This window comes from Lepisma saccharinum, chromosome 2 (genome assembly GCF_977018435.1).
Source record: "Lepisma saccharinum chromosome 2, izLepSacc3.1, whole genome shotgun sequence".
In the NCBI taxonomy this organism is placed as follows: Eukaryota; Metazoa; Arthropoda; class Insecta; order Zygentoma; family Lepismatidae; genus Lepisma; species Lepisma saccharinum.
In genome coordinates this window covers 144,267,954-144,293,684 of record NC_139230.1, presented here as the reverse complement: position 1 = coordinate 144,293,684, position 25,731 = coordinate 144,267,954, and the positions used below count along the sequence as shown (strand labels likewise).

General features: G+C 37.4%; 1 protein-coding gene across 2 annotated transcripts in view; it reads right to left on the bottom strand.

Annotated features, from left to right (window-relative positions):
* The window catches only part of LOC145984524 (uncharacterized), a 223,622-nt gene that overhangs the window by 76,333 nt on the left and 121,558 nt on the right, over positions 1-25,731 (bottom strand). For both annotated transcript variants that reach the window (XM_083118181.1, XM_083118180.1), the window contains exon 2: positions 14,994-16,070. In XM_083118181.1, the coding sequence (XP_082974307.1) occupies positions 14,994-15,932 (939 nt within the window). In that variant the 5' untranslated portion in view covers positions 15,933-16,070. The remainder of the gene's footprint in view (positions 1-14,993; positions 16,071-25,731) is intronic.

Sequence of the window (25,731 nt, the reverse complement as noted above, 5' to 3'; positions counted from 1 at the left end):
GCTTCTTTCTTCTTTAGCATCCCACCGGAGATTATTGACTCGTGGGTGTGTGCTTGACCATGAACTTCCAAGAAAGTTGAGTGTAGGTCACGTAAATGTGCTCTTCTGCATTCTTGGAATTGTTGTAAAGTAGGCAGCAATCCGGAACGACGCTTTCAATTAACTTGAGTAATTTTTCCAGCGTTTTCCGACAAGAAAATTGATGCAACAATTGAAGTTTCCATTTTGAATGGCACGTTCTTACATTTATTGCTCATTTGCAATGTGTACGAAGTCTTATCGTCAAGATAGCTACGAGAAACCTCATTTTGCGACGAGACAGGTTCTGCCAGCAGTATCATCTCTGGGAAGTTCTTACGGGAATTCAGAATTTAATTTTCAGTCAAGGTATAACAGTAAAAACTGAAGATAGAGCGAAAGGACACCAGCCTGAATAATGGCAAGCACTATCTATCCGTTGTGTATCTCTATGGCTGTCACAAGTGCACTTGGATAAGAACTGAAGAAGTCCAAGGCTCAGTGGCGTGTGGGGGTGCGACAGTGCAGGTTAGAACTGGCAGTGGCGGATTGTCATGGACGGCGGGGGACCTTTTTTTGATTGTTGCTGGTTAGTTCCAAAGAAAGTTTATTGTTATTTGTGTAAGTCTTTAAAGGTGGGGAGGGGGATGATCAATTAATGTTAAGCGTCAAGAGGAGGCGATCGTATTTTTAGACTGCATGGGGAGACGATTACTCGTGCTGAAAATCTGTTCTTAGTTTTAGGCATCTCGTACGATGGTTGTTTAATTTTGGACGTGAAATGGGGCGATCGCCTTTTTAAGACTTCACAAGAGGAGGGTAATCGCCATTCATTCTTATGTTCTTGATTGAATTAGGTCATTTTACGTCGCTTTTCTTCCACTTTTGGCTAAGCGCAACGATGAGGATCAGTGATATGAGATGATGAAGCTGATAAAGAGACACTCACAAAGCACACCCATGGACAGACCGGGATTCGAACCTGGGACTCCTGCCGCCGTAGCAGACAGTGCTAATCACTCCGCCACGGAGATTGGTTCACTTATGTCCATTGACAGTTTGCTGTTTCTTTCATACGTCACACGAGCAGTCGCTTTATTTTAGATTTCAAGACAGGCGAACATCTTTTTAGACATTTCCGTGGTTCATTTCATTGATCGATTGATTTGATGTTTTAAGTCCACTTTATGCACGGCAAGGCTAATCGGGATTGGACCTACAGTTTAAAGTGGGATCCGAACCACTATGTGCCTCCACCAGGAATCGAACACGCGACCTCTTGATTACAAGGCGACGACGCTTGTGGTAATTGACTACTTATTTTACTGTTACATGCATCGACTGACTGATTACTTAATATTAGACTACAAGCGATCGGAATTTACAAATTATTGTTAGGTTTGCACGTCTAGGGGAAGACTAGCCTAATGCAGCTGCTACGTTTTCTCAACTCGAAATATGTTTCTAGATACGTGCCTGCAGTTTGCATTTCATCTTTGAACAATAAATCACAAAAAGGAAAAGGAAAGACACTTCGCAGAGCACAAAGTAATAGTGTACTTCACGGTTCGCTAACGTGTGGAACACACTTTAAAAGATCCGATTCTATGGAACACAATGGTAAACTTTCCCCATACCTTACAGGAGCAACAAAAGCAGCCGATATGTTTCCCTTAGCATTTTTTTTCCGAAACTGAAAATAGAATGAGAAAATTACTGTCATTTCTCACGGCCTTCTTGTTTTCTGCATCGGCACTAACTTTCTACCAGCTGCCAACCATCATGACGTTTGAAATGACGGAACATTCCACTTGGAAAAGGTTGCTTTTTTATACATTTTCACACATGTGCAGAAGGCAACACAATTGCTGTAATTCGCAGGATATCCGGTTCTCTACCTCCGAACGCGAACCATCGTGCCAGTGTCCGCATAACGGTTTCTTTTGTGACCAACGAACTTGAAAGAGTGCTCTATTGTCAATATGGTCCATTTGTTCCTTCTTTTTCTTTTTCAACTTCTATACACAGAATCCTAACACCGTTGTTCTAATCTACTGTTTGTAGTAGGTCCTCGAGGAAACCATCCCTGTAACTTCAAGCAATGTTACAAGCAAACGTCTCAAGCAGCAATGGTGGAAACTCGCAAAGAACTCCCATTGAATCGCCATTCACTTCTATGTTTTGGATTGAATTAGGCTATTTTAAGTCGCTTTTCTGCCACTTTTGGTTAAGCACGACGATGAGGATGAGTGATATGGCATGATGAAATTGATGAAGGGACACTCACGAAGCAAACCCATGGCCAGGTCAAGATTCGAACCCGGGACCTCTGGCGTCGTAGCGGGCTGTTCTAACCACTCCACATGTTATATTTCATGTCCAAACGTCTGACATATTACCATTCCCAGGAAAATAATACTATAAACTTGCCTACTTTGGGTTATTGGAAACAGCTAAGTCTATCAGACAGATCAACCAAACATAAAGCAAGCCAAACACAAATATTTTTTTTCGAAAGGTTGTTGTGAACATTCTGAAAGTACATGTTCTGACAGACTGGAAAATTGGTGTACGTACGCTCGAATGGAGAAAGGAAATATGCCAGGGAAAAGAAATTTAATAATAACTGAGGAAATGTACATTTGTGTCGAAAGTGTCTTCCAAAATCAAATCAATGATCAATAGATGAGAATATTCTTTTCCGGATTGCAATAACATTAGCTTAGAAGGAGACGAAACTGGATTATACACTTCCAAGCACTTCAGTCTTCTCCGCTCCATAAAATCGACAGGATATGATAAGCCCTTGTCTCTTAAAATCCTTTTTCTCATTCTCAGTGGAGAAGAATATCAGTTGAAATTCCTCGCATATTCGATTTGTTGAATTTGCTACGAGTCTAATAGCAGAATGGACACTAAAACACATGACTCGATGATGGTAAGAACCAGCTGATTCAACAATCCTTAAACCTTGTCGTATGATCTGTTACGTGGTTTAAGAAGCGCTTGTGTTGGTATACACAAGTTATTTGGCTGTTTTTCTATATACCCTAAATCGTTTTACTTTCTTGAAATGAGTTTTTGTGCCTTATAGTCGACTCGGTGGCCGAACGTATTGAATGCTCGACTCACGGTCTCGACACCAACGGTCCAGGTTCGAGTCCTGGCGGGGCATGTGTGTTTCTTTGTGAATTTTCTTGCATCAATTTCACCTAATCATAATTTATCCTCATCGATGGAATTATTCATAGTGGCAGAAAAGCAAAGATAATTAAGCAAAACACACACACAAATACAAATACAGCCTAATATACCTAACTGGAAATTCATGAGAAGTTCTGACACACTACTTTTGATTTATTTTTCCTGTCCTATTTTTTTTGAAGGTCGATATTTACTTATTTTATGTCTCCAGGACAATTAAATCTGCATGTAGTAATTGATTAACATAGACTGACTTTAATGTTCTTTTTTCAACATTATATTTACGACCTATTCTTTCGCTCTGATTAGAAATTTGATCCACTGCTATTATACGAAGATGTATTTGAGTACTATATTTTCTTTTGGAAACAAAACGTCATTAATTTCGACAATATCTTTTCGAACGTATCGAAACCACTAATACGGTCACACATGTGGCATCATCGTTGAACGAAAACATGAAATGTTTAAAGGAAAAGTCGTATTTGTCGAACAGATTTCGATTGCATGAATGGCTGTTGATAGCCATTACTCCTACTGTTAACAAGTGGCAGATATGTATATCACGGGGAATGACACATCTGGCACCTGCTGCGAGTAAAAACCCGCTGTCGCCTTGAAATCACGGGTCCCAAGTTCAATCCCCGGTGGAGTCGCATGACACAGTGGTTAGGAGTAGTCTGGTCGCGATTAGCCCTTATCAACTACAACAATTACACCATATACAGTACACGCGATTACTTGATTATTCACCACCATGCTGATATACATATTTGTAAAGCGAGTTTGTAACACAATTGGTTGATTTGTTTCTCATCATATAAAAGTTGTTAATTCTTTGTTTCTGTGAAAATTTTCTATACATGCGATCTACAACCTTATTTTCCACACTCTACTATTTTTCTGTTGTTTTACCAGACACTCAGATTATGTTTTGTGGGCTCGACACTTCTTGTTCAATCTTTATATGTTTATGTTTTGTAGACGCAGTTTTTTACCCTTGTTGCTCTGACGAAGTTTCAAATATTGGTGCAACATCGATAGTTATACCGTTTCCACTGTAAGTTTTACAAATGTTGGTTTTCAATAATGAATGTTTTGTCACTCAAACTTCATTTTACTCAAACACCTCAATAGTCTGAATGCAGTTCTACGTTTTGCACAGCACATGAAGTCGTGGTTGGAGGGCGTATTCCACCGAATTCAACCGTCCTTCTTCCAACTCCCCGTCGTTCTTGGATGTTTCAAGAGTTGGCAGGATTTGCAGCTCCCTGTTCTTCAAGCAGCATGACTTGGCATACCTCGCAACATGTGACCATCGCAAAGAATTCGTGGTAGCCCTGAACCAAAACGGTTAGTCAAGTACTTACGCAGTTCTGCACGTATCAAGTGGCTGTATGAACGAGTACATACACGCAACGAGCTTGTACAGTCACGGATACTTCTTGGTTGTAATGATCTCATTGAAAGTCAATTGGGTTGTTACAACCCAGAAGTGTCCGTGACTGTACTACATTACCACTCTACATAAGAACTGAGGGCCGAACTGAACCAACTAATCAGTGATGTATCCACACACCAGCAACACGTATCTTTAACACCCCCAAATTTTTGACGATACTCTGGTAAACATTTTCGCGACGGCCTAATTTATGGTTATTTTTAGGCTAAAGTTACCTTCAACACTCCTACAAACGCTTGCACGCCGCCCTTACGCAGGTTGATAAAGAACGATGTAATCTGAAGATGGGGACTCAAGTGCTCTTTCGTTGCAAATTTTAATCTTAACCCTTGTTACCATCAATAGCATTCCGTGTTTTACACGGAAATACAAATATTCTGGCAGACATTCGAAACTTACGCTATAAAATTTGGTGCTATGGGGCATGAAACTAGCAGCCACGCGTTTAACAATCCTCCCACTCAAAATAGGCATATGCACCATCGACACTACATACATATGAACACTTTAAAGCTCATTTACTACATGTGGGTATAAATTTCCAGTGCTGGTTTGCTAAGCTTTGCTTGAAAGTAAGTAAGTTTAACTACTCGCTTCGATCAAATCGTACTAACATAACAAGCAAGCATCAAGCACAATGGTTCTCAATCTTTATTGGATTATTGGATTGTGGCTCACTGTTTCGCCACGTAGAATATTGCGGCATATCCTCACGGTAATAAACAAAATTATTAAAATTTCATACATATGTCTGTTTTGTACATATTCATGCTTTCCCATTATAATATTTTTTTCTTTTGTGAATTTTCGCGGCACACCCTTTGAGAAACGCTGACAGTAACATCTATTTCTAGCTGTCTTAATTTTTATAGCACGCAGTGCAAGAGAAAGGTATGGAAACAGGAATAGTTAACGTTTAACACTGGTTGTCTGGGTACCATTCATTTGCAGGAAACATTAAGGTTTTCCAACAAAGCTGCACATGTTTGGGGCAAATTCTTACTAACGGGATCACGGTGCCATGTAAACAAGAACTTTACATGAGTTGCTTTTTGTCCTCGATAAAAATCTCGCAACCAAACGTCAACCGTGCAAACTGAAAACCTTCAAACACCATAGGAGTAAAAAAAGCTTAACTCCTATCACTTTGCTTAGATCACTCATTTGCCACAGTCGATAGAATAGAGAGGCAAAATAAATAATAATACTGGCAGCGGAGTCCAATGGAATGCGCTCCGGGCGTTGAAGCTATAAAAGCAGGCCAGAAAACGTCTACGGAGGTAGTTGCTGAAGAAGTAGGTCGGCACTCAATTCAGAGGAAAACCGTTATTCAAGGGCTTGCGTTCCAAAACATTTTTACCTTGTTTCTTTTGTTCCGAAGTGAAAGAAACGTAGGCATTCTCAGCATTGAGCCTTCCCAAATACCATTAGTATTCTTTGGAAGTTAAAAAAAAAGGGAAGACTTTTTACGGATCGCGCCAGGGAACTGCTTCGGAAGAGGTCAATAAACTGCGTGGGAGACAATGAGGATTGAGGATTGCTTCCGTTTTTACACGTACCTTCTCGAGTGTACATAACGTGATTCGAAGCAATGTTTCGAATATAGAGTCCATTTCCGTGTAAAACGCACTCGACAGTTTCATGGTGTGGTTGTGTGATAGCTGGAACAATGAAGTTGAAATCGTGGTCTGAAAGGCTACGCTATTCTTCAATAATGAAAAATGGTTCCTCAAGAAGTTCGTAGTGCGTACAAAATCAGGATATGTATAAACTATACAAAGAGTATCTCAAAAACTATTTTCGATTTCGACATACAGATGGTCAATTAGGATTAAAGAGTTTTGTACATTTTACCTCAGCCTATCCTTAATGACTAACGGGTTCGCTCCAAGGAGTGGAGCGTATTATCATTTGGCCTCAAGTAAATTCAGAACTCACCGACGGACTTACCCGTGATCATTTTTACAATATGCAATAAAGAACATATGTACCAAAGGGCTTTTCTGATGGCGTAGTGGTAACGTAGTCACCTTATAATCAAGAATTCCAGGGTTGTATACCCGTTGGGGACACATTGCTTAGTGATTTGCGCACTTTAAACTATAAGTCCAGTTCCGATTAGCCTATATGTGCATAAAGTGGACTTACCCAAATCAAACAAACATATGTACTAAAGCGATCAATTTCGTAACTCTCAAGGGACTCCCTCCCCCCATAATGCAATGAGTAACGTGAATAAAGGGTTACGGGTTCGATCCCCAGAGGAAGCACATTGCAGAATGGCCCGGATTGACTTTAAACTGTACATCAAGACTCGATTAACTTTTCCGAACATAAAGCAGACTCAAAAGAAACTGTCTTTGTTTTGTCTTTTGTCCTAAATACAGTTAACCCAGCGAGCTTCCTCAATTGACGTAATCTTATAACAACCATAGAGTAAGAACCATTTGTGTCGTTATTATTTTGTGTTAACTGTTACTTTGCATGACAGTTGTACCCTTTTATGCAGGCGCGACATTATTACGTAACACAGTCATAATGAACATATTAAACTATACTTCATCGATAGTTGCTTTCGACAAACGGGATCACTTAGGATTCCGTGTTCGATTCACGAATCACTAAAAAATAATAAAAGAAACTTCCTTATTCTCCTTAGATTTAATTGATTACTCAATTATTTAAATATTTTTAATTAGCTTTGAGATAATCTAATAATTTTAACAACGCCAAATATCTGAGGCTTCTCATGCAGGTAGTTATTAAGAACCAACGATGCCTCATTTCTATTCACAATGTTCACATGGACTTCTTTGATCGCATAATTTCCCCAATCCTGCCTCTGTGACAGAGTGGTTAGTGTAGCGTAATGGGACTGGGTTAATCATCGTGTTTGTCCCATCTACATATTTCGTCAGTTCATAATTCAGCCTCATTGCCGTAATTAACCCGGAGAGTTAGAGAAACGGCATTAAATAATACGACGTTTCCCTTGCTAATCCAGAAAAATGTAATGTATACGCGTATGTGCATGATAGGTTATAATTGGTGTCTATACTATGCGCACCAACGCCCGCCAATAATCAAAAGTGTGTATATGTGTACATCATCATCAGGTGTAGAATCCGTCCTACTCAAGGACGTATTTAGAGGACGGATTCAGGGGGTTCGGACCCCCCCCCCCCCCCAGAAAGACTTACTAAGTACAAAAATGAAATAATGAAACCAATGAAAAAATAAAATAACTAAAATTAAATAATGAAAATTATATGTATTTATTGTTTAATCGAGGGTTATTTATTTCCGGCAAATTCATTGGAAGGCAAGGATTATATTGGGGTCATACGACTTTGAATGAGGGTACCAAAGCAGATTTATACAAGATATATTAGTAACATTCATGTAATATCACCAGGACTTTACTTTTCGCCAAATGAATCGAACATCCTTTTTTTATATTCAATAAATATTATTTTTTATTTGACATTAATTTCCTTGTCAGGGCAGCTTTTTTAATTTAACTTCTATTGTACAAATTTTGCCGATCTTAACTGCACGTAAGCTAGATGAATACGTCCTGTTGTATCACTATTCTTATACCGTCGTTTTACCTACTCATGTACGTAATAAAAATAATAAAAAATAATTAATTTGAAAATTTAGTTAAAACTATTTAAATTAATTTAATATAATTATTTTAGTTTCATTATTTTTATTACTATTATTATTATCACTAATAATAATAATATTTTAAGACACTTGGTTCGGACCCTCCCCCACCCGAAACTATTTCTAGATACGTGCCTGGTCTTACTAATAAAAATCTATAATCATTTATGTTACACTCTCTATACACGTCTACACATTTCATGTATTCACGGCGGAAGATGCTTGGATAATCGTGCTCATTAAATAAAACAATAGGGTCCGCATTTGCAATTAAATACACATCACTGGATTACGTTTCCACTAGTGCACCACATATGCAGAAACATGAATTTGTCTTGTAATTATAAATACTGCCTCGTTTGTCGACTGGTCATTTCCTTGAAGCATTTGCCGCTACTACACTTTACATTCGTGAAATGGTATGGAAGCCAAGCATAAAGATTGCATAGCTTAAAGCAAAGGCTACGAACACTGCATGTTCAGAATGCGAGAAGCCAAGGATGCCTGCTTGCATTTTGTAATCACATCAGTGGATTTTTATTATTGGAACGTGTGTATAGTGAAGGTTCACTGTAAAAAGAAGACTAACATAATATAATTTAAGCGCACCATATTGCATCTTCCATTTGAAACAATCGCTCGTACTTAGTGGGTAGAATCCTTGCTGCGATTCAAATTAATAAATTATGGAGAAGGTTAAAACAGCTTTATACACCCAAGGTTTATTAATACTAAAATCAAAAACCTTATGTATCAAGCAGTTACGTGTATTTTATCATTCTGTAATAGAGATGAGTAATATATTTACTGTCGATAGATAATGCAACAGCAATGTTTCCATAACATAAACAACAGTTGTATCAATATTCACCTTAAGAATCGAAATTTGAAGTAATACTCTAAGTTTCTAGATAGTAATATTTTCCAATTATAAAAATAATTGATTAGGTGTGTTTCCAACTTTGGAAATTGTGCTTCATAAAATAACAATTGTAAAAAATTTCTGGTGCCATATTTATCAAATAACCTTCATTTACCGGTATGTCCATATTAACAACCAACAAAGTTACGTTTCTGTGAAAATCAGAGAATATAAACTGATAGGTGCATTATTACTTTTTTTTTTTGCAAAAAAGCATCACGCTATATTTATCATAAACATGCACGTACATCGTTGATTCCTTCACAGATACGTGATCTGATTCAAAATGAACAATCGAAACTGCAACTCAAATTTGTTTCTGAGCGGATAAAACAAGTCATGAAATTGGTAAAAGCACTAAACATTACGTAAAACGTGATATAACGTAACTTTTATGTATATATGGTTCATTTTTGTACATTATAAGTTAGAGTGCTGAAGAGTGCTGAATAGCCAACAATATTACATAATATTTAACAAAACCTTAACCACTGCTGTAAATCACGCCTTTGTAAGGGAAAATTAATTGAAAGCTACATCGTAAATAATAAAAACCCAACAACGAAACAAAGTGCGTGTGTTTCATAAAAATAAAAAGTTGAATAGTATATTCCAAATGTTTATTTAATTGCAATTTTTCATTATGTGTTGATTATAAACTTTTAGAAAGATAAAAATACATTTTGTAGTGAAACTTATTAACACAGATTTAGAAGGAAATTTAATCCTGCAACAACTAAATACATCTGGTTTTCATGCCATCGAGAATTTAAAATTCTCTCTGAAAGTTTCATTCGTGTAACTTAAATTGATATTAATGTAGTACCTACATAAATCTCGGCATAATGAATGTCCAGAAACTTTCTCACTTAATTTCTAAAACTTAAACGACTCCTCATCAACAGCTAAAACTATAGTGTCTGCAAGGATAAAATCTCCTGACCCAGGTTAAAAGCTGAAGCTGTAAAGGGACACAGCACATATAAGGACAACAACACACAACCCTACAGAGGATTATACTGACTGTAGGTCCAGACACCAGAGCGCCTGCATGTGAATATACCGGTAGCTGTGCTACTTGGAAGTGAGGTTGATGCTTGAGTGCCTTTAGGTAAGTTAACCCTTAACACGCCTCCTCTGCTTCTTGATAATGCAGAAACTGCAACAAAAGTTTAGATGTGTGATGAGCCATAAATAAAGAGCGCCATCAAAGTTGCTACAGATCAATTATAGACATCCGCCCGGAATAGGTAACTAAATATGATAAAATAATGAAATCCAGCAAAATATGTTTCTTCGACTTCAGAGACATTTATTATGTTCCATGGGATGATTCAGATTAGCAAGTAAATTTCAATTAAAAACAAAACCACTACATTTTCAATACTCCATGTGGGAAGTTAATTAAAAGGTTTGGAAATGAATGTATACGTGGCTAGTGTATTAACTCCGCTTTCGTAAGTCAACATTTTACTTCTCCACAAAGCAGAGACATATGAATCGGGAGTTGCACACCTACACTTCCTGAAACTAATATATCAAAGGAAACTCCTGGAAATCTCGGTTAAGAAGCTCACTGAATCCATGTTACCTGTATCATGGAAGTAGTAATTCAATCATCGTTTTTTTTTATATCGACAGACGTTGGCAGAGATAAATCGATTTTTACTACAGTTCATAAGCCGATGTTGAAAATTCAGAGTACATTGACGCATGCGATGATATGCAAGCTTTTATGAGGATCGGTTACATCATTATCTTTGTTATCCTGATAAAGGTAAAAAAAAAAGATAAAGTTCTCCCCTGTGCTTAGCGCCACACCATGAAGGCGTATAGGGGTGTGCGGGGGGTGTGGGGGTAACGCCCCACACTTTCTTGATCCGGTCGTGAGTGGGGGTGATGACCACCTATACCTCCCAGGGTTTCCCCCAGGTACCCATGTCATGCGACGCTGGGTGGGCGCCGGGGCCGCTTCCAACGTTAGAAAAGTTCCCGGATTTAAACCGGCCGTGGATCGAACCCGGGACCTTTAGCATGGTAGTCAGACGCGTTACCGACTGAGCCACCGCGGCCACATTGCTATCCTGGTGTACTTCTTTCCCAAAATTAAATTATTATTGAATGATCGTAGGCTTGACAAGAGTAGAAGAGACGATTTACGAAGATCAACGAGGAGGAAGAATTTCCTCATCTCACGGATGTTGGAAAAAGCGTGCACTTCTCCATGTGAATATTTTACGATAGAGTTCTGTAAAACTTTTGGATTCCGTAGTTTTAATTTCATAAGAAAGTGTAATCCAACAATAGAATAGAAGGGAAACACATGTAAGGTGCACGAACATCAGCAGCGCGAGGTCGTTTTTTCTTCAGCATAGAATATTTGCTTCAAATTGTTTTGAGGTTTTGCTTGTTTCCAGGAAGTTCATCACGTACGAAAGTAAGGATAGAAACTTCTCATAAGTCCTTACCACAGTTCTCGTTCCTGCCAAAGACCTTCATCCGAACAGTACACTGACCATTGCCCGTCGTTAAAAAAAAACTGGTGTTTGCCCTCACATCCACCCAATTCGAACTCGTGATGTCACTTAGGGTAATTTCCATGCTAAACATTTCTCGAAATCTCTTAAACTTACGGAAATGATCATGCTTATTGGCGACTTGACTCACTTGGCTCCCCTCCTCTCCTAAACTAGGCATTATATATTTTTTAAAATTATCTCCAAATTTATCTCTACTTAGTACGATATCTCCTGCGAGTTTCACTGCCTGTGCTCGAAAAATGCAGCGTTAACAGGAGTTTATAAAAATGAAAAAGGAAAGGTTATGTATGCAAAAACACACATACACACACTAAGGATGACATACTACATGGTTATGGGCTCATATTCCCCCATGAGGGTATTCTGTAATAGTGTATGTATGTGTATTTTCTTAGTATCTCCAGAGGCACTACTGTTTGCAAGTTCGCAGAGGAGTTGAACCCGGTAAACCAGAAAAAAAACTATAATCAATTTACACCACAATGTCTTGGAGACGGTTAATACAATTAAACTTAACACACTAACCTAAGAGTACATTAATTTGGCCGTCAATTTGAAACAAGCTAACCATCTAATTAAACCCCTTGGTTTGAATGATGAACTCGTTGGTGGAACAATGATACATCCATGCTTTAACCAGTGTTCGAACCTGGAATCTCTGGCTTTGAAGCGCGTTATGCTGACCACTCTGCCACGAACGCTGGTGAGGGATCTATCGTTCTTCCTACCAATACTCCAGCATGGTCCGTAAATAATTATATATTGTAATATAATATTATATTGATATATAATTATATCAATCGTCTTCTTATAAACTATACCTATTACGCACATCCGAGTGGCATCTACTCCGATCGTGAAATTTACAATTCTGATAAGTGGGATATTTATCATAGTTATTTTCATTCATGATTTCTGATTATCGTCAACAAATTAAGAATGGATTGTCACAAAGCTTAAAAGACGAGCACGGGTTAAATCTAGCATTGCTTACCACTCAGTTTTATGGTTCCGAGAGAATCAATGAAACTTCCTTACTTTATTATTATAATAGAAGTTAGCATGAAAATGTAGTTAAACTCTACATACTTTCAAACTAGAACTGCTGAATATTGTATTTCTTTCTCATCTATTCTAAAAGTAACAGCTAATAACTTAATTGTAAGGTTCCAATGTTAGTGGACAAAAGGGCCATTGCATAATCCTTCATCCTTCATAATAATGAGTGTCTTGCACTTAATGGCCAGACCCCGCACAATAATCTGGACAATTAACAAGAGACTCTGTCAGGCTTAAATGCAAAGCTAATGTGAAAGAACTTGCACTACAACTTATATTTATCAAATAACCTTCATTTACCGAGATGTCCATATTAGCAACCAACAAAGTTATGTTTCTGTAAAAAATAGAGAATAAAATTCGATTCTAATTAATCAATTAATCCCAATTCTAAAGGTAGGTACTATTTAATGACTAACCAAGTAGGTTTAGAGAGGACAAGAACTTGTTAAAAGGCATTCAAGAAACGTTTACACAAACCCGGAACTGCACTTGACTTTGAACTTTACAGGATAGAAAATATTACACAACTCGAATTTTAAAAACGGCACTAACAAATCTCAACGTTTGCTGACGAAATTTCTTGTGAAACGTATTACATTTTCATGACCTTTTACGTAACGCTAGTTATCCTGCCCAATAATTACTTCCAATATCCTCTTTCTTCTTCATGAAATTTGCCTCGGGATATTTTAAAGTAGTCGTTCTGGAGTGCAACAGCGTTGGCAACTTGACCAGGTGCGCGCAGGATTGAGTCGATTCTGCTCACGTATGCAGATGTTTCAGCAATTCATTCACAAGAAGATGCGTTTGCGAATCACAAGTTGCGGTCATGCATTTGGAACTTGGTTACTTGTTTATCCACTATCGCTACAACCAACCAGTCAAAGAAAAGGAGTTACAAAGGAAGTTAAAATTGAAGAGAAGAATACGCACACAGTTTGTTCTGTGCTGAATGAATGAAATATCTGACCGCATGTAAAGAAACCCAATTAATTAATGGAATAAATACCGATTAAGAGAATTAGAATGACCTATATAAAATATTTAAATTTTTCTACTCGCCAATGAAATAGGCATGAAAATGGACTTTGAATCGGAACATATATGGGATTACAATCACATAAAATACCAAAACGTTGTCAAACCCACTCACCATTTTCAGTAATAAAGAGTACGAGTGAATGGCGCTGAGAGAGACCATATTCTTTGATGATTTTAGAGGAAATAATAAAACAAGCTTTTCTCAGTGACCTTCAAATATCTAATAAATCTTTCAAAAGCATGGCAGGACCTTGAAACTGCATATGCAAACATGTAACTTTTAATCCTAGAATTAGAGTGGAACTAATTTGCAGCACATGCATAATACATTTTGATAAATATAAAACATGGTATGATCAACAAAGTTATCCGATGTACAAATCACGATTTAGTCTACTAAAGAATTCTTGATTGTATGGTTTAATAAATTTAGCGTGGTTGTATATAGAATTTAAAAAAATAAATAATTAACGTGATAAAGGCGATGCAATGGTGAATAATGACTCAAATGATACGTAAGAAAATGAATGATTGGTCGATGAACTGATTACACATAAAATCATTTCTTGAAAACTCCAGAAATCCAAGTAAAGTAAAAGTTACGAGCGAACAAGATTTACAGGTTTGAATGAAGGATATTCGTATTATACAGATTTACAATTCTGTGAAACTTAGAAAGAGTTATATAACAAATTATGGTCCTTATTAAAATAAAGAAGTAATTGTTAATCACATTTTTAAACGCTGAAAATCAAGTTATAAAATACTCGGACGGTGCAACCTCGTGTTTTCGAAAGAGGTAATAAAAAATATTTATGCATATTCCAAGAGTGCAGCTTAGAGCTCATATTTGCATTCATGTACTCAGCATGGAAATTATTATCCTGACAATAAACCAGCTTGGCAAGTTGCAAGTTAGTCAGTTGACCATGCTTTTGTGGTCTTCCCACGCACCTCATTTCGTTACTTATATGTAAACAAGACAAGATGTTCTTAACCTGCAAGAAAAATATACACAAGTAAAAACACACACTTAATCACATGCGTCTGCATACGTAATGTTTTAAAATCTTACCTGCAATCTAGAATTGCCATCCCTGGTGCTGATTTGTTGTTGACTGTGTTGCTGTTCCTGTTGCTGATGTTGTAGTGCAAACTGTCGCAGAAGTTCTTGAGCTTGAAAGCTATGGAGCAGTTGGGAATAGTAACCAATATATAACCAAGAATCGTACTGTTGAAGAGATTTAAGAAGAGCTGCCGCTTCTCTGTGGCCACTAAGAGCGGCTAACTGAAGCTGAAGAATGCGTTGGCGTTGAATTTCTTGATCACGATCCAGAAGCCACGTCCTGGAGTCTCGTTCGCTGTTAGTGTCTTGGCTCCCACCAATACGCGATTCACTTAGTGACTTTGATCTAAGGAGAGGATGTAGAGGAGTAAGTTGTGGAACGCTCTGTGCTCGGTCCAGCCGAGGAGATGCCCATTCATCGTCGTCGTCCTCGTCGTCGTCGTCATCGTCCTCGTCGTCGTTTTCATGCACTTCAACTGTGTCCTTAATATGAGTCACCGTCTCCTCCAACCTTGCACGTTTTTGTTTCGCATTCTGAGTATCATCAACATCGTCGGATCTCCTACACTTCGATTTTATAAGAGTCAATGGGATATACGACGACAGAGGAGAAGCGATATCGGAAGTCTTATTTGAGTCCTCACTGGGTTTTGCAAAATCAGATTTTGGACCTTCCCCATTGTCCATTTCTTCCTGAGGTTTTCGACGATGATACCTGCCATTTTTTAACAACGTCCTAGTAATAGGAATTAAAGGTGGTATACTAGCACGAATAACTCGCTGGGGTTTTGGGTCACTATCCAAAGATTCATCCTTACCCCGACTCAAATCTATTGGTCCTTCACCACTTGAAACTTCTTCATCTTTTACTTGGGTTTCCTCCCGTTCATTGGGCGAGAGGGAAGACTGCCCCAATACCATAATGGACCCGTCGGATTCTGAGGACATTAAGTTAAACACTGGAAGTTCTTCTAGGTCGTCATTCTTGCGTTTCAAACTAGTGCACAAAATACCACTTTCTGCTCCTTGTTCGTTGTTCTGTGTTCCGCAGGGAAGTTTCAAATTCCAATGGCATCATCTTGACTTCTGCAAAACAAGAAAAATATAATAATTAGCATGCACGAGCAAGTACTATATTTGCTCAAAATGAAATTCATCTCGGGGAAACCTTTATATTAACCTTTAGGTGCCCAAGCGTCTCGATCGAGATACCCAAAAGTAACCCTCAATTGCCCAAGCGTCTCGATCGAGACGCTGTGTCAAGGTCGTTTTGAGAGTTAGCCCCCTCCCCCCGCCACATATACGCCGAATTTGCAAAAATTTCATATAGTCTGAATCTCTGGTTCATTCCGCGTACAACGGTATATCACTCATCTCTCTAGGGCAATTAGCTTCCGAACTACACTCATTTAATTGAAACTCTGCATTTTGCTCAAAATCGGCTTGGGCAACCGAGGCTTACTATTGAAAAAGGGCTTGGGCGTCAAAAGGTTAATACTTGTAAATTAATTGTACTTCAGGCAATTTACGACCACTAGCTACGAGTCAATACCTCTCATGTAATGCCTGAGAAAAGAAGATAGTACGTAGAATAGTAAATGTAAACTTATTTTTATGTAATTTTGCATTAATTTCACAAAACTATTTATATTTCGGTTATTCCAAGACACTAACCAATTCGGTGACTGAGTGCGTTAAGTGGACGACTTTCGTCGATCTCGTGTCTGATTTTCCCGGGGACGAGTTGCAGCCTGGGCATGGGTGTTCTTTGTGAGGGTCCCTTCATCCATGTCATCTATCATCACTCATTCGCGTCGTCATGCTAAGCCAAAATCAGAAGAAAAGCGACATAAAATAACAAAAAAAAAATGCAACACAAACTCGTGTCGCTTCCCTACAACTTGTGTTAATCGTAACGATGAGGATGACTGATGAACAGAGGAAGTGGATAGTGGGACAACACAATGAACACGTCCATTCTTTGACCAGAATTCCAACCTGGAACCTCCAGCGTCTTAGCACGGTGCGCTGACCACTTTGCCAAGGAGACCCGCGAACATCATGAAGTATATAAATAAAATAAATGGGGGAATCCCCGAAGTAAGCCCGCCTCCACTCGCATACATTCAAGGGTATGCGCTTGTTGTCCTGGTGCCTAAGAATATACCAGGACGTCAGTTCCTACGAATTTCAACGGTTCCCTCGACTTTATTTAACTATTTGTTACATGTGAGATTACAAGTATAATACATATAATAAATACATATAATCAAAAATAAATATTGCATGTCGAAACACAATGGAATGTGCAATATATACATGAGATGCATTTTCTGTTCTGGTGGCCAGAACAGAGACGTAACTTCGTGAGTGACGGTTTGATATAATGTTTGTTACAGTGAGATTACTGACATTTGCAAAAATTACTCCATAATGGACATTACATTTATAAAGTTTACAATTACATTTATATTCTTTACAATAGTGACAATAACGGTTTGTGAGTGATAACAGTATGCCATTAATTATAGACCAAGACCACCAACCTCGAAGCGTCACATCGACATCGGTAATATCTACATGAATTAACTTAAACAATTTCCCAATTTGACTAGTTACCACATTATATAAATTGTATATAAATAATATAATAATTCGAATACAACATCGGTCTTGTAACGATCGATGTGTATGTCCTATGATTCTCGCGCTCTCAAGAAACTAACATAGGCCTATTAACTTTGGTTGAATGTTAGAAAATACCTTATATAAAGATGGAAGAATATTTGTTGATTAGCAACTTCCTTGTTGTGAGCATATGGATTATCTAAGTTCCTCAAGTGCATGCGATTCGTCAGTGGAGACAGGAAAATGCATAGTGTTTACGTTAGAATAAACAGTTTATTTGTAGAAATAAAAAAAAATCCGTCCAATTAGAGAAACAAACAATTTTATGCCTTAGATCAAATCAGAGTTAAAACCATTCGATGTGATTACAGAGCTGGTTACTGTTTCATGTATAGTATCAATCTTTATATTGTTGTTATTCGGTGATTCGTCAGAAAATTTAAATCCGAAATAATTTCATATTGCATTCCAATTTTTAACATTTCAATTTTATCACAACATTGTGTTTATTTTTAGTTAAGGAATATGACACCTAGATGATTTGCAACCTTCGAATTTTTGCATATATTGTTATAATGTTCATCTATTAGAACTACGCATTTTAAGTAGTTCATTTTGTAAGCGGAAGCAGGAAGATATGTTAACCTTTCCACTAGAGAATGCTTATTGTCTGTTGAAGCAAGAAGGAATTAAATTGAAGCAGTGCAGTGAACGAAAGGTACTGACATTACGTCACCTTAAAAGTGGACAATGATTTAATTAGGATTATTCATTTTGCGTTGTCTTGAGATCACAAAGTTCATCAAGTTATAAGACGGCCTTGAAACAGTTGTTAGAACATGTTACTAAAATTTTTAAAACCCCACTAACAATACACGATAAACGCCACAACACATCTAAAGAAGCACTTTATAATTACAGAAATTAGCAGGCAAAGAAAGACATACGCAACACTAAAAATTCTCCAATCCTTTAAGAAGCATTATTTTACGAATAATTTGAAAGTTGTAAGGAAACTCAAAACTTGCACAAAAAGGAAGTGCGTTTCAAAATCATACACAAAGTCCTACCTCAATGACAGCTAAGGCTTCAATACCGACACTGATATTACTGAATTAGTGTTAGTAAAAAGCATAACCGCGTGTGCACATAAAGAAGAATGGGCATAATATCACGGAACTTCGAGTATTCATTTGGAGCATATGTGTACAAAGTTCATTGTAGCAAGAACAAATCAAGAAAACATCTTGAGTTTAATGCTGAAACAGATGATATTTTGAAAACATACTTTCTTTTTACGTGATCATACGTACTATTCCACTTCAGAAACAAATAAAGTAATATACTTTCACACAGACAAAACTGGTTTGTTTGGAATTACCAAAAAGGTTTGGTTGAGCTGTTTGGTTATGCTTTTTGTTTTCGATAACCAAATGTTGCTTGTAATTACTAAATAATTTTGTTTAAGAATACCAAAAAATTTGGTCAGACGAAATATGGCACTCGTAAACAAAATGATACATATGTAAGTAAAGATAAACAAAACGTTTGGTTAAATTTACTATATGTGCGTGAGCGTGATTTCGAATTTGAAATAACGATTATCCAGTTTCGTCGAGTGTAGTATGAAAATCCTTTGTCGAAAATTGAAACTCATGTAGATAGATGATTACTCGAAGCGAGTCTTCATGTTGTTGTGCAACCTAATATTCTGAAAAAAAGCTCAGAATATACTTACTTTATACTGAGTTTCCTACACCGGCCGTTAGATGGTTCTGTCAAAATATGTAGAAGAAACATAAGTTTTTGTACAACAAATAATGGTACGTTTGATTGTAATCATAAGGAAAAATTGTGCTTTAACACTCTTCGAAAGATATGTGAACATCAAAGCTACAAATTATAGAAGAAAATGCACTACAGTGAATAAAAGTGAATCTCCCATGAGGAACCTTTTTGATTCTCGACTATATAAGTAAAAGCTAAGTGTGGCGTAGAAAAACAAACGCTTCAAAAATGGTTAGTTTATGTGAACTTTCTATTCTGAATGTGTATTTTGAGATCAGTTAGTTTCTACAAACTATCCACCCTAGCTAAAATTAGCCAGATTATAACAAGTAATTATGAATAAATTATTTAACAAAACGTTTGGTAATTTTTACTAAATTATTTGGTTTTGCTAAACAACTGGGCTACATTTTGTTAGATTTACCCAAATAATATTTGGTTTTGGTAGGCAAAAAATTGTTTACGACAAACAAGTAGAACTTGACCAAATATTTTGGTACTGATGAACAATTGTTTGGTTGATGCCTATTTAAACAAACGATTTGTTCACCACTACCATTTTTTTTTTGGTTAATCCAAACAAACATTTTTCTCTGTGCATGTATAATGCTTAAATCAATAGGAAGTTCTGCAACATGTTCAGAGAGTTAATGAAAGAAATTCATCCGCAGCCTTCAATTAATTATCATTGGTTTCTTAGGGCAACTAGGTTGATTGATTGATTGATTTCCTTTACTTTACTTCGCTTTTTGTGCCACTTTTGGCTAATTTGTGAAGATGCGGATGAGTGATAATATGATGAAATTGATGAATGGACACTGACAAACATCCAGGCCAGGATTCGAACCCGGGACCCCTGGCTTTGTAACGCGATGTGCTAACCACTCTGCTATGGGGGCCGGCACAGGGCAACTAGGATCTGAAATTCTTTCAACATCATGCATTTGTAAGAGTAACCAAAACTATCATTACGATTTCTACCAGAACACAATTTTCATCACATCTGGATCCTGTTCGCGAAGCCGCAGGTCTGGAAAACCAGACAACTTCATTCAATTGCCAATTACAGGTTGGTGGTTAGTTATATAGAGGAACGAAACACCTTACAGCTGGCAGATAATTGCACTGGAAGAAACGTCCAGTTCATAACAAGGCATCTTCAGGTTTGTCTTCACGACAGTTGAACACACTACTTCTCAAACACACATACACACTCATTACATGGTGCAGTGACAAGAAATTTGCCTTCATTTCATGGTAATCAACCGCATTTGCGGATCGTGTTCAAAAACTACAACGGAAGTACTAATTGCACTGAACACAGCTTTGAATTACATGTGGTAATGAAAATTGAACTGACACAAATCATTCCATTCCTTCATACTACAACTATAGTGCAAACTTCAACAGCCAAGATCAACCTAAATTTAGCAATTAAACCAAAATTTTGTTTCCAATTTTAATATTTCCTTAACGTGCAAAGTGTTTCTCAAATTTGCTACATCCACCCACTGGCGTGTCCAGCGGGGAAGGCTTTGCTGGAGGTCCTCCACCTTTGGCTCAGCAATCCTAAAAGAGAAAGTCAAATGCAGGAAAATGGAGAAAAAAATGTGCAACCTTTCCCAAGCTTACAACCACAATTCTGTCTGATACATTAAACACTTAGGCTCTAGGATTACACAAAGTCGATTTAGTTTGAAGACTATTTCAGCCAAGTGGTTTTAAGGGTGTTACACACACACACACATACATAAATACCAAAAACGGGGGTAGATATATCCAAAAAAATATTTTAGATAAATGTTTGTTTCCTTGTGTCAACAATTTTATGGTGATAACTTCACATATTTGAGTTCAGAATATGTAGGTGAATCTTTTTCAGTGGTATAATTAATTACATTTTGCAAAATTTCGTAACTAAAGAACGGCGACAATGAAGCGAAAGAGTTGGGAGCGGTAGAAGGGTATTGAATAATTTTATTTCAAGCTCACCGAAATATTATGTAGTTACAGAACATTGACAATTTGAGGACGTTATTTCCGAACTGTGATTCATAAAATTAATCCATCTTGCTCTTTTCCATTGTAGGAATATAACTGTATTCATAAATGTATATAAAATTCATTCTCAGGATTCAAAACTGACATATTATGTGAACAGAGATCTACTACAAACCTTTTTTTATGAAACGACTTAGCACTGTTCAGCAGTTGCGTATCAAAATTAGTTTCACTCACTGAATACAATGTATGGCTGAGAATTAGAACGATGAAATTTATGTTCTTTGATTAAACGTAACCGAAAGTGTAGTTTTGAAAACCTGTTACATTGTTTGTTTGATCTGCTAAATATTGAGATAATGATCGTCACAGCAACAAAGTTAACAAGTACCGAAGGATCACGAATTGCAAGACTGCATTCCATTTAACAAAAGGAATGGCAATGAAATGCTTTAATACAAAGTAGCACGTGCTACTGCTGTCCCATTAAAACGTTCCTGAGATGCATTCACTGCTCACGGACCAAGGACAAGTAAAACAACAAAACATAGCATTTGCAAATTACGCTCAAGTGGTTTTATGGTATTTGAGAAGGGTGCATGCAAGTGCGTGTGTGTGTGGGGGGGGGGGGGGGAGATAATGACTTGCCCATCAAGCTTGATTCTTACGTGAACTGTTATTTTGCAGTCTTGCTTCAACGAAGTAAGAGAAACTTCAGCCAACGTGTCGGCTAAGGTGAAAAGGAGTTGGTAATAAAACTTAATCGTTGTTTCTAGCCAAAAGAAGTCTTACACATACGTCACAAAGATTGTACATTTTGTCTGAATTCCCCCTTAACTAGCTTTCCTTTAACTGAATGATTGATTTCGTGTTTTAAGTCTATTTTATGCACAGTAAGGCGAATCGGGACTGGACCTACAGTTTAAAGTGGGATCCTAACCATTATGTGCCTCCACCGGGAATCAAACACGGGACCTCCCGATTTCAAGGCGACGACGCTACCACTGCACCATCAAGGAGGCCCCCAGATTCCCTTTAAATATTTGATTTTATTATTATTATTGGTTACTTCTTACAGGACTTTTTTCTATTGCTTTTGCCAGACATTCTCTCTATTCTTTTGTCAATGGTTGTAACTGCCTTAATATGGATCATCACCCACGTTTCAAATAAGATTTTCATTTGATTTGATTTATTTTACTTCGCTTCTTGTGCCACTTGGCTAATTTGCGAAGATGGGGATGAGTGATGATATGATGAAATTGATGAATAGACATCACAAACGTCCATGCCCAAGCCAGGATTCGAACCCGGGACCCCTGGCGTCGCAGAGCGATGTGGTAACCACTCCGCCACGGGGGCCGGCTCAAATAAGATTTTGTTTTTGTTTTCACACACGGGAGAAATCTGTTCCTTCATTACTTTTATTGTTTTACTTTTATGGCACCAAACGCATAAATGCTGACGTCTGGGTAGGCATGGCACAATGACTATTTAATAAAGAGTAATAACATCTGTATAATTCTCCATCTCAACTCGAATTTCAATATATACATGTGAGTTTGTGTATCTTTGTGGGGGAACTATATTTTCTTCTGGGGTTGATTATTCATCAACCATTTGACATATAACTAATCTTCTCTGGAGACAAAATGTTTGCAAGTCACTACTCTTTGAGTACAGTGTACTACTAAGGTAAACTGTTCAGTAAATAACTCCACAAGATTAAAAACACGAATGTTTAAAGCAGACAAAGCGATAATGATGATGATAATAAGAAAAAAGTAACCACGTGCGTCATGCAAGAATACCGAACAGAACGTGTTGCGATAAAATTACATTCAAGAGATTAATAACCAACAGGAAGCAATCCGGTTTTTTTACGTTTTCTGCATAAACAGCGTATTTTTCTGTCACCAGGCAACATTTTTTACTGTTTCCGCTAATTGGAAACTCACCGGATAAACAATTTACTAAAAAAGCGGATGAACTTCCACCACTTTTTGCTCACTTCGGAAATGGTTGTGACTACACGTGCATTCACTTACAAATATTCTACTAATTACAAAAAAGTGAACTTGCTTGACTTTATGTATATACCGACTATCAGCTCGTGAAATCCAGTATACACACGGAGTCAACAAGTTTTCCATTTAATTTAATGATTTCGACGAAAATTTTCACTCTGATTTAATTAGCAGCAGCGATGGGACAGCGATGGGATTCCAGCACTATAGTGTACTAGTCTCAACTAGAGAATTTTTGAAAATGTAATGTAATTCAGGCATTTAGCGAATGACCTAAGACAAAAAAATCTTCTTTAGACCGTACCAGTGTCAAAAATAGTGAAACGCAGGAAAATCAGCTAAATGTATTAATTACTTTTATAATTTTCTCAAGGTACCTACATATTTCCTGCTTAAACGCTGGAATATTAAATACTCAAAATATTGAATTTATCTTTTATCTTAGCTCGAAATCAAATATAGTTCATAATAATTCGATCTCGCCACAAAGAACCAGCCTCTGTGATATAGCGCTGCGAAACTTCTTGTGTTAAAAAAGTGAATAATGTATTCGTCTATTCCATCAGTAGAATTCATTCCAACCATCATGTTGCTTTCGCGATAATGGGATGTTAAATAACAGAATAAACAAACACTTCACAGGGTACCCCCTTGTTTTTCATTCTTACGAATATTTCTGGCTACAAGCATATTTTGCAACAGGAAGAGCAGTAAGTTTCAGTACCTGAAACCAACAAGATTTATCGTGTATTACATGGAGGGTAATAGAGTCGCGACGGTCCATTATGTAGAACATCTGACTGACACGCGGGATTCTCAGGGCGAGATAACTCAGGTTGGAATTTATCCGAAAATATCTTTGCATAAAGCGACTTCGATAAATGACTACTTGGGGTGCAACACTGAAGATTAAAGGCGGCCGGAAGCTGGTGCTCATCACATCACCTATACTTTACGTGGATACAACCAAAAGAATGAGTGCTTGAAGGACTAATCACTCCATATGTCTGAAGGAGATATATATATAAGGATGTGTATATCGAGATGCAAAGGCTGCCAACAGAAAATAATAATAATAAATCCACGGCGCGACAGGCCTCTAAGGGCCAGGGTCTGTCAGAGTGTCTTTTTCATTGTGCGACGCGTGGTCAGCGCATCGAGTCCTATGGCCGCTGTTTTCTGGCTATGGAGACCAGAGTCCGCTACTTCTTCTAGTGTAAACTGGTTACCATTGCAACACAGCTGTTTGAAAAATGCTGAAACTGGGAATATTAATCGAATATTGTACGGGTGTTGGGGTGGGAGATACAATATGAACAAAAGTACTCATACTCTATTGAAGATGGAACATCTTCATGGAATTGGTTGATGCTATATTCAGTTCCTCATCTAATAGACACCAAATATTGTAACGAAAAGAAAACTTTGCCTTGAAAGCTGGCGCACTAAGCTAACATTCACACATACACTTGTTTGCTCTAAGATATTTTTTTTTCTTCATTTCGGAAAACTGTGTGGTTCCTTCATCAAAGTAAAAAATACAGGCTCAAGGTTCCGTCAACTCAAGTGTGCATACCAAACAGAAAAAAATCCTACGCAACGAACAAAAAGAAAAAAAATGCAAAGAAAAGAAAGGCAAGTACGCCGCTGGTATTAAGCCCACAAGTTCGTACAGTGCAATTCTGTGGTCAAACAGTCGGTCAAACCACAAATTGAAAACCTCGATTGCAATGCGATCAAGTTCAGGTGAAAGGATATGCAGGTGTGGGGCCGTTGCCAGTTTTATTATACAGACTTGATATACACAGCAAATTTTGTGCATATTTTGAAATGTTAAAACAATTCAATGCAAATGATATGCTCGTTGACTAAAAACAGTGGCCAACCATCCACGTGTCCAGCAATTTCCCACGAGGGTTAAGAATGCTGTTCGAACTTTACTGTGTTATGCAACTCCCATATTCCTCTCATTCGAAGTAATTAGATGAATGACATGTCATGCAACACATATATCTAAAAAGCAAATGCATTAAGATTTCCATCGAAATACATCACTTGATGCAACATTGTGTATTTTTTAGGAATTTTTGATCGTCATTGATGGAAACTGCTAACAAGTTTCTACTGTATCAATAAAAGAGGAGCTTTAAGGTGTAACAAAGGACCTTTTTAAATTCCAAATTTAATACTGTATTTATTCTACACAACAATGACTCGAATTCCACTTCATTTCTTAGAACAATCCATTAGGTTTCACTGGCTTCCGTAATTATTATTACATATGGCAATTTGTTGTGATGTTC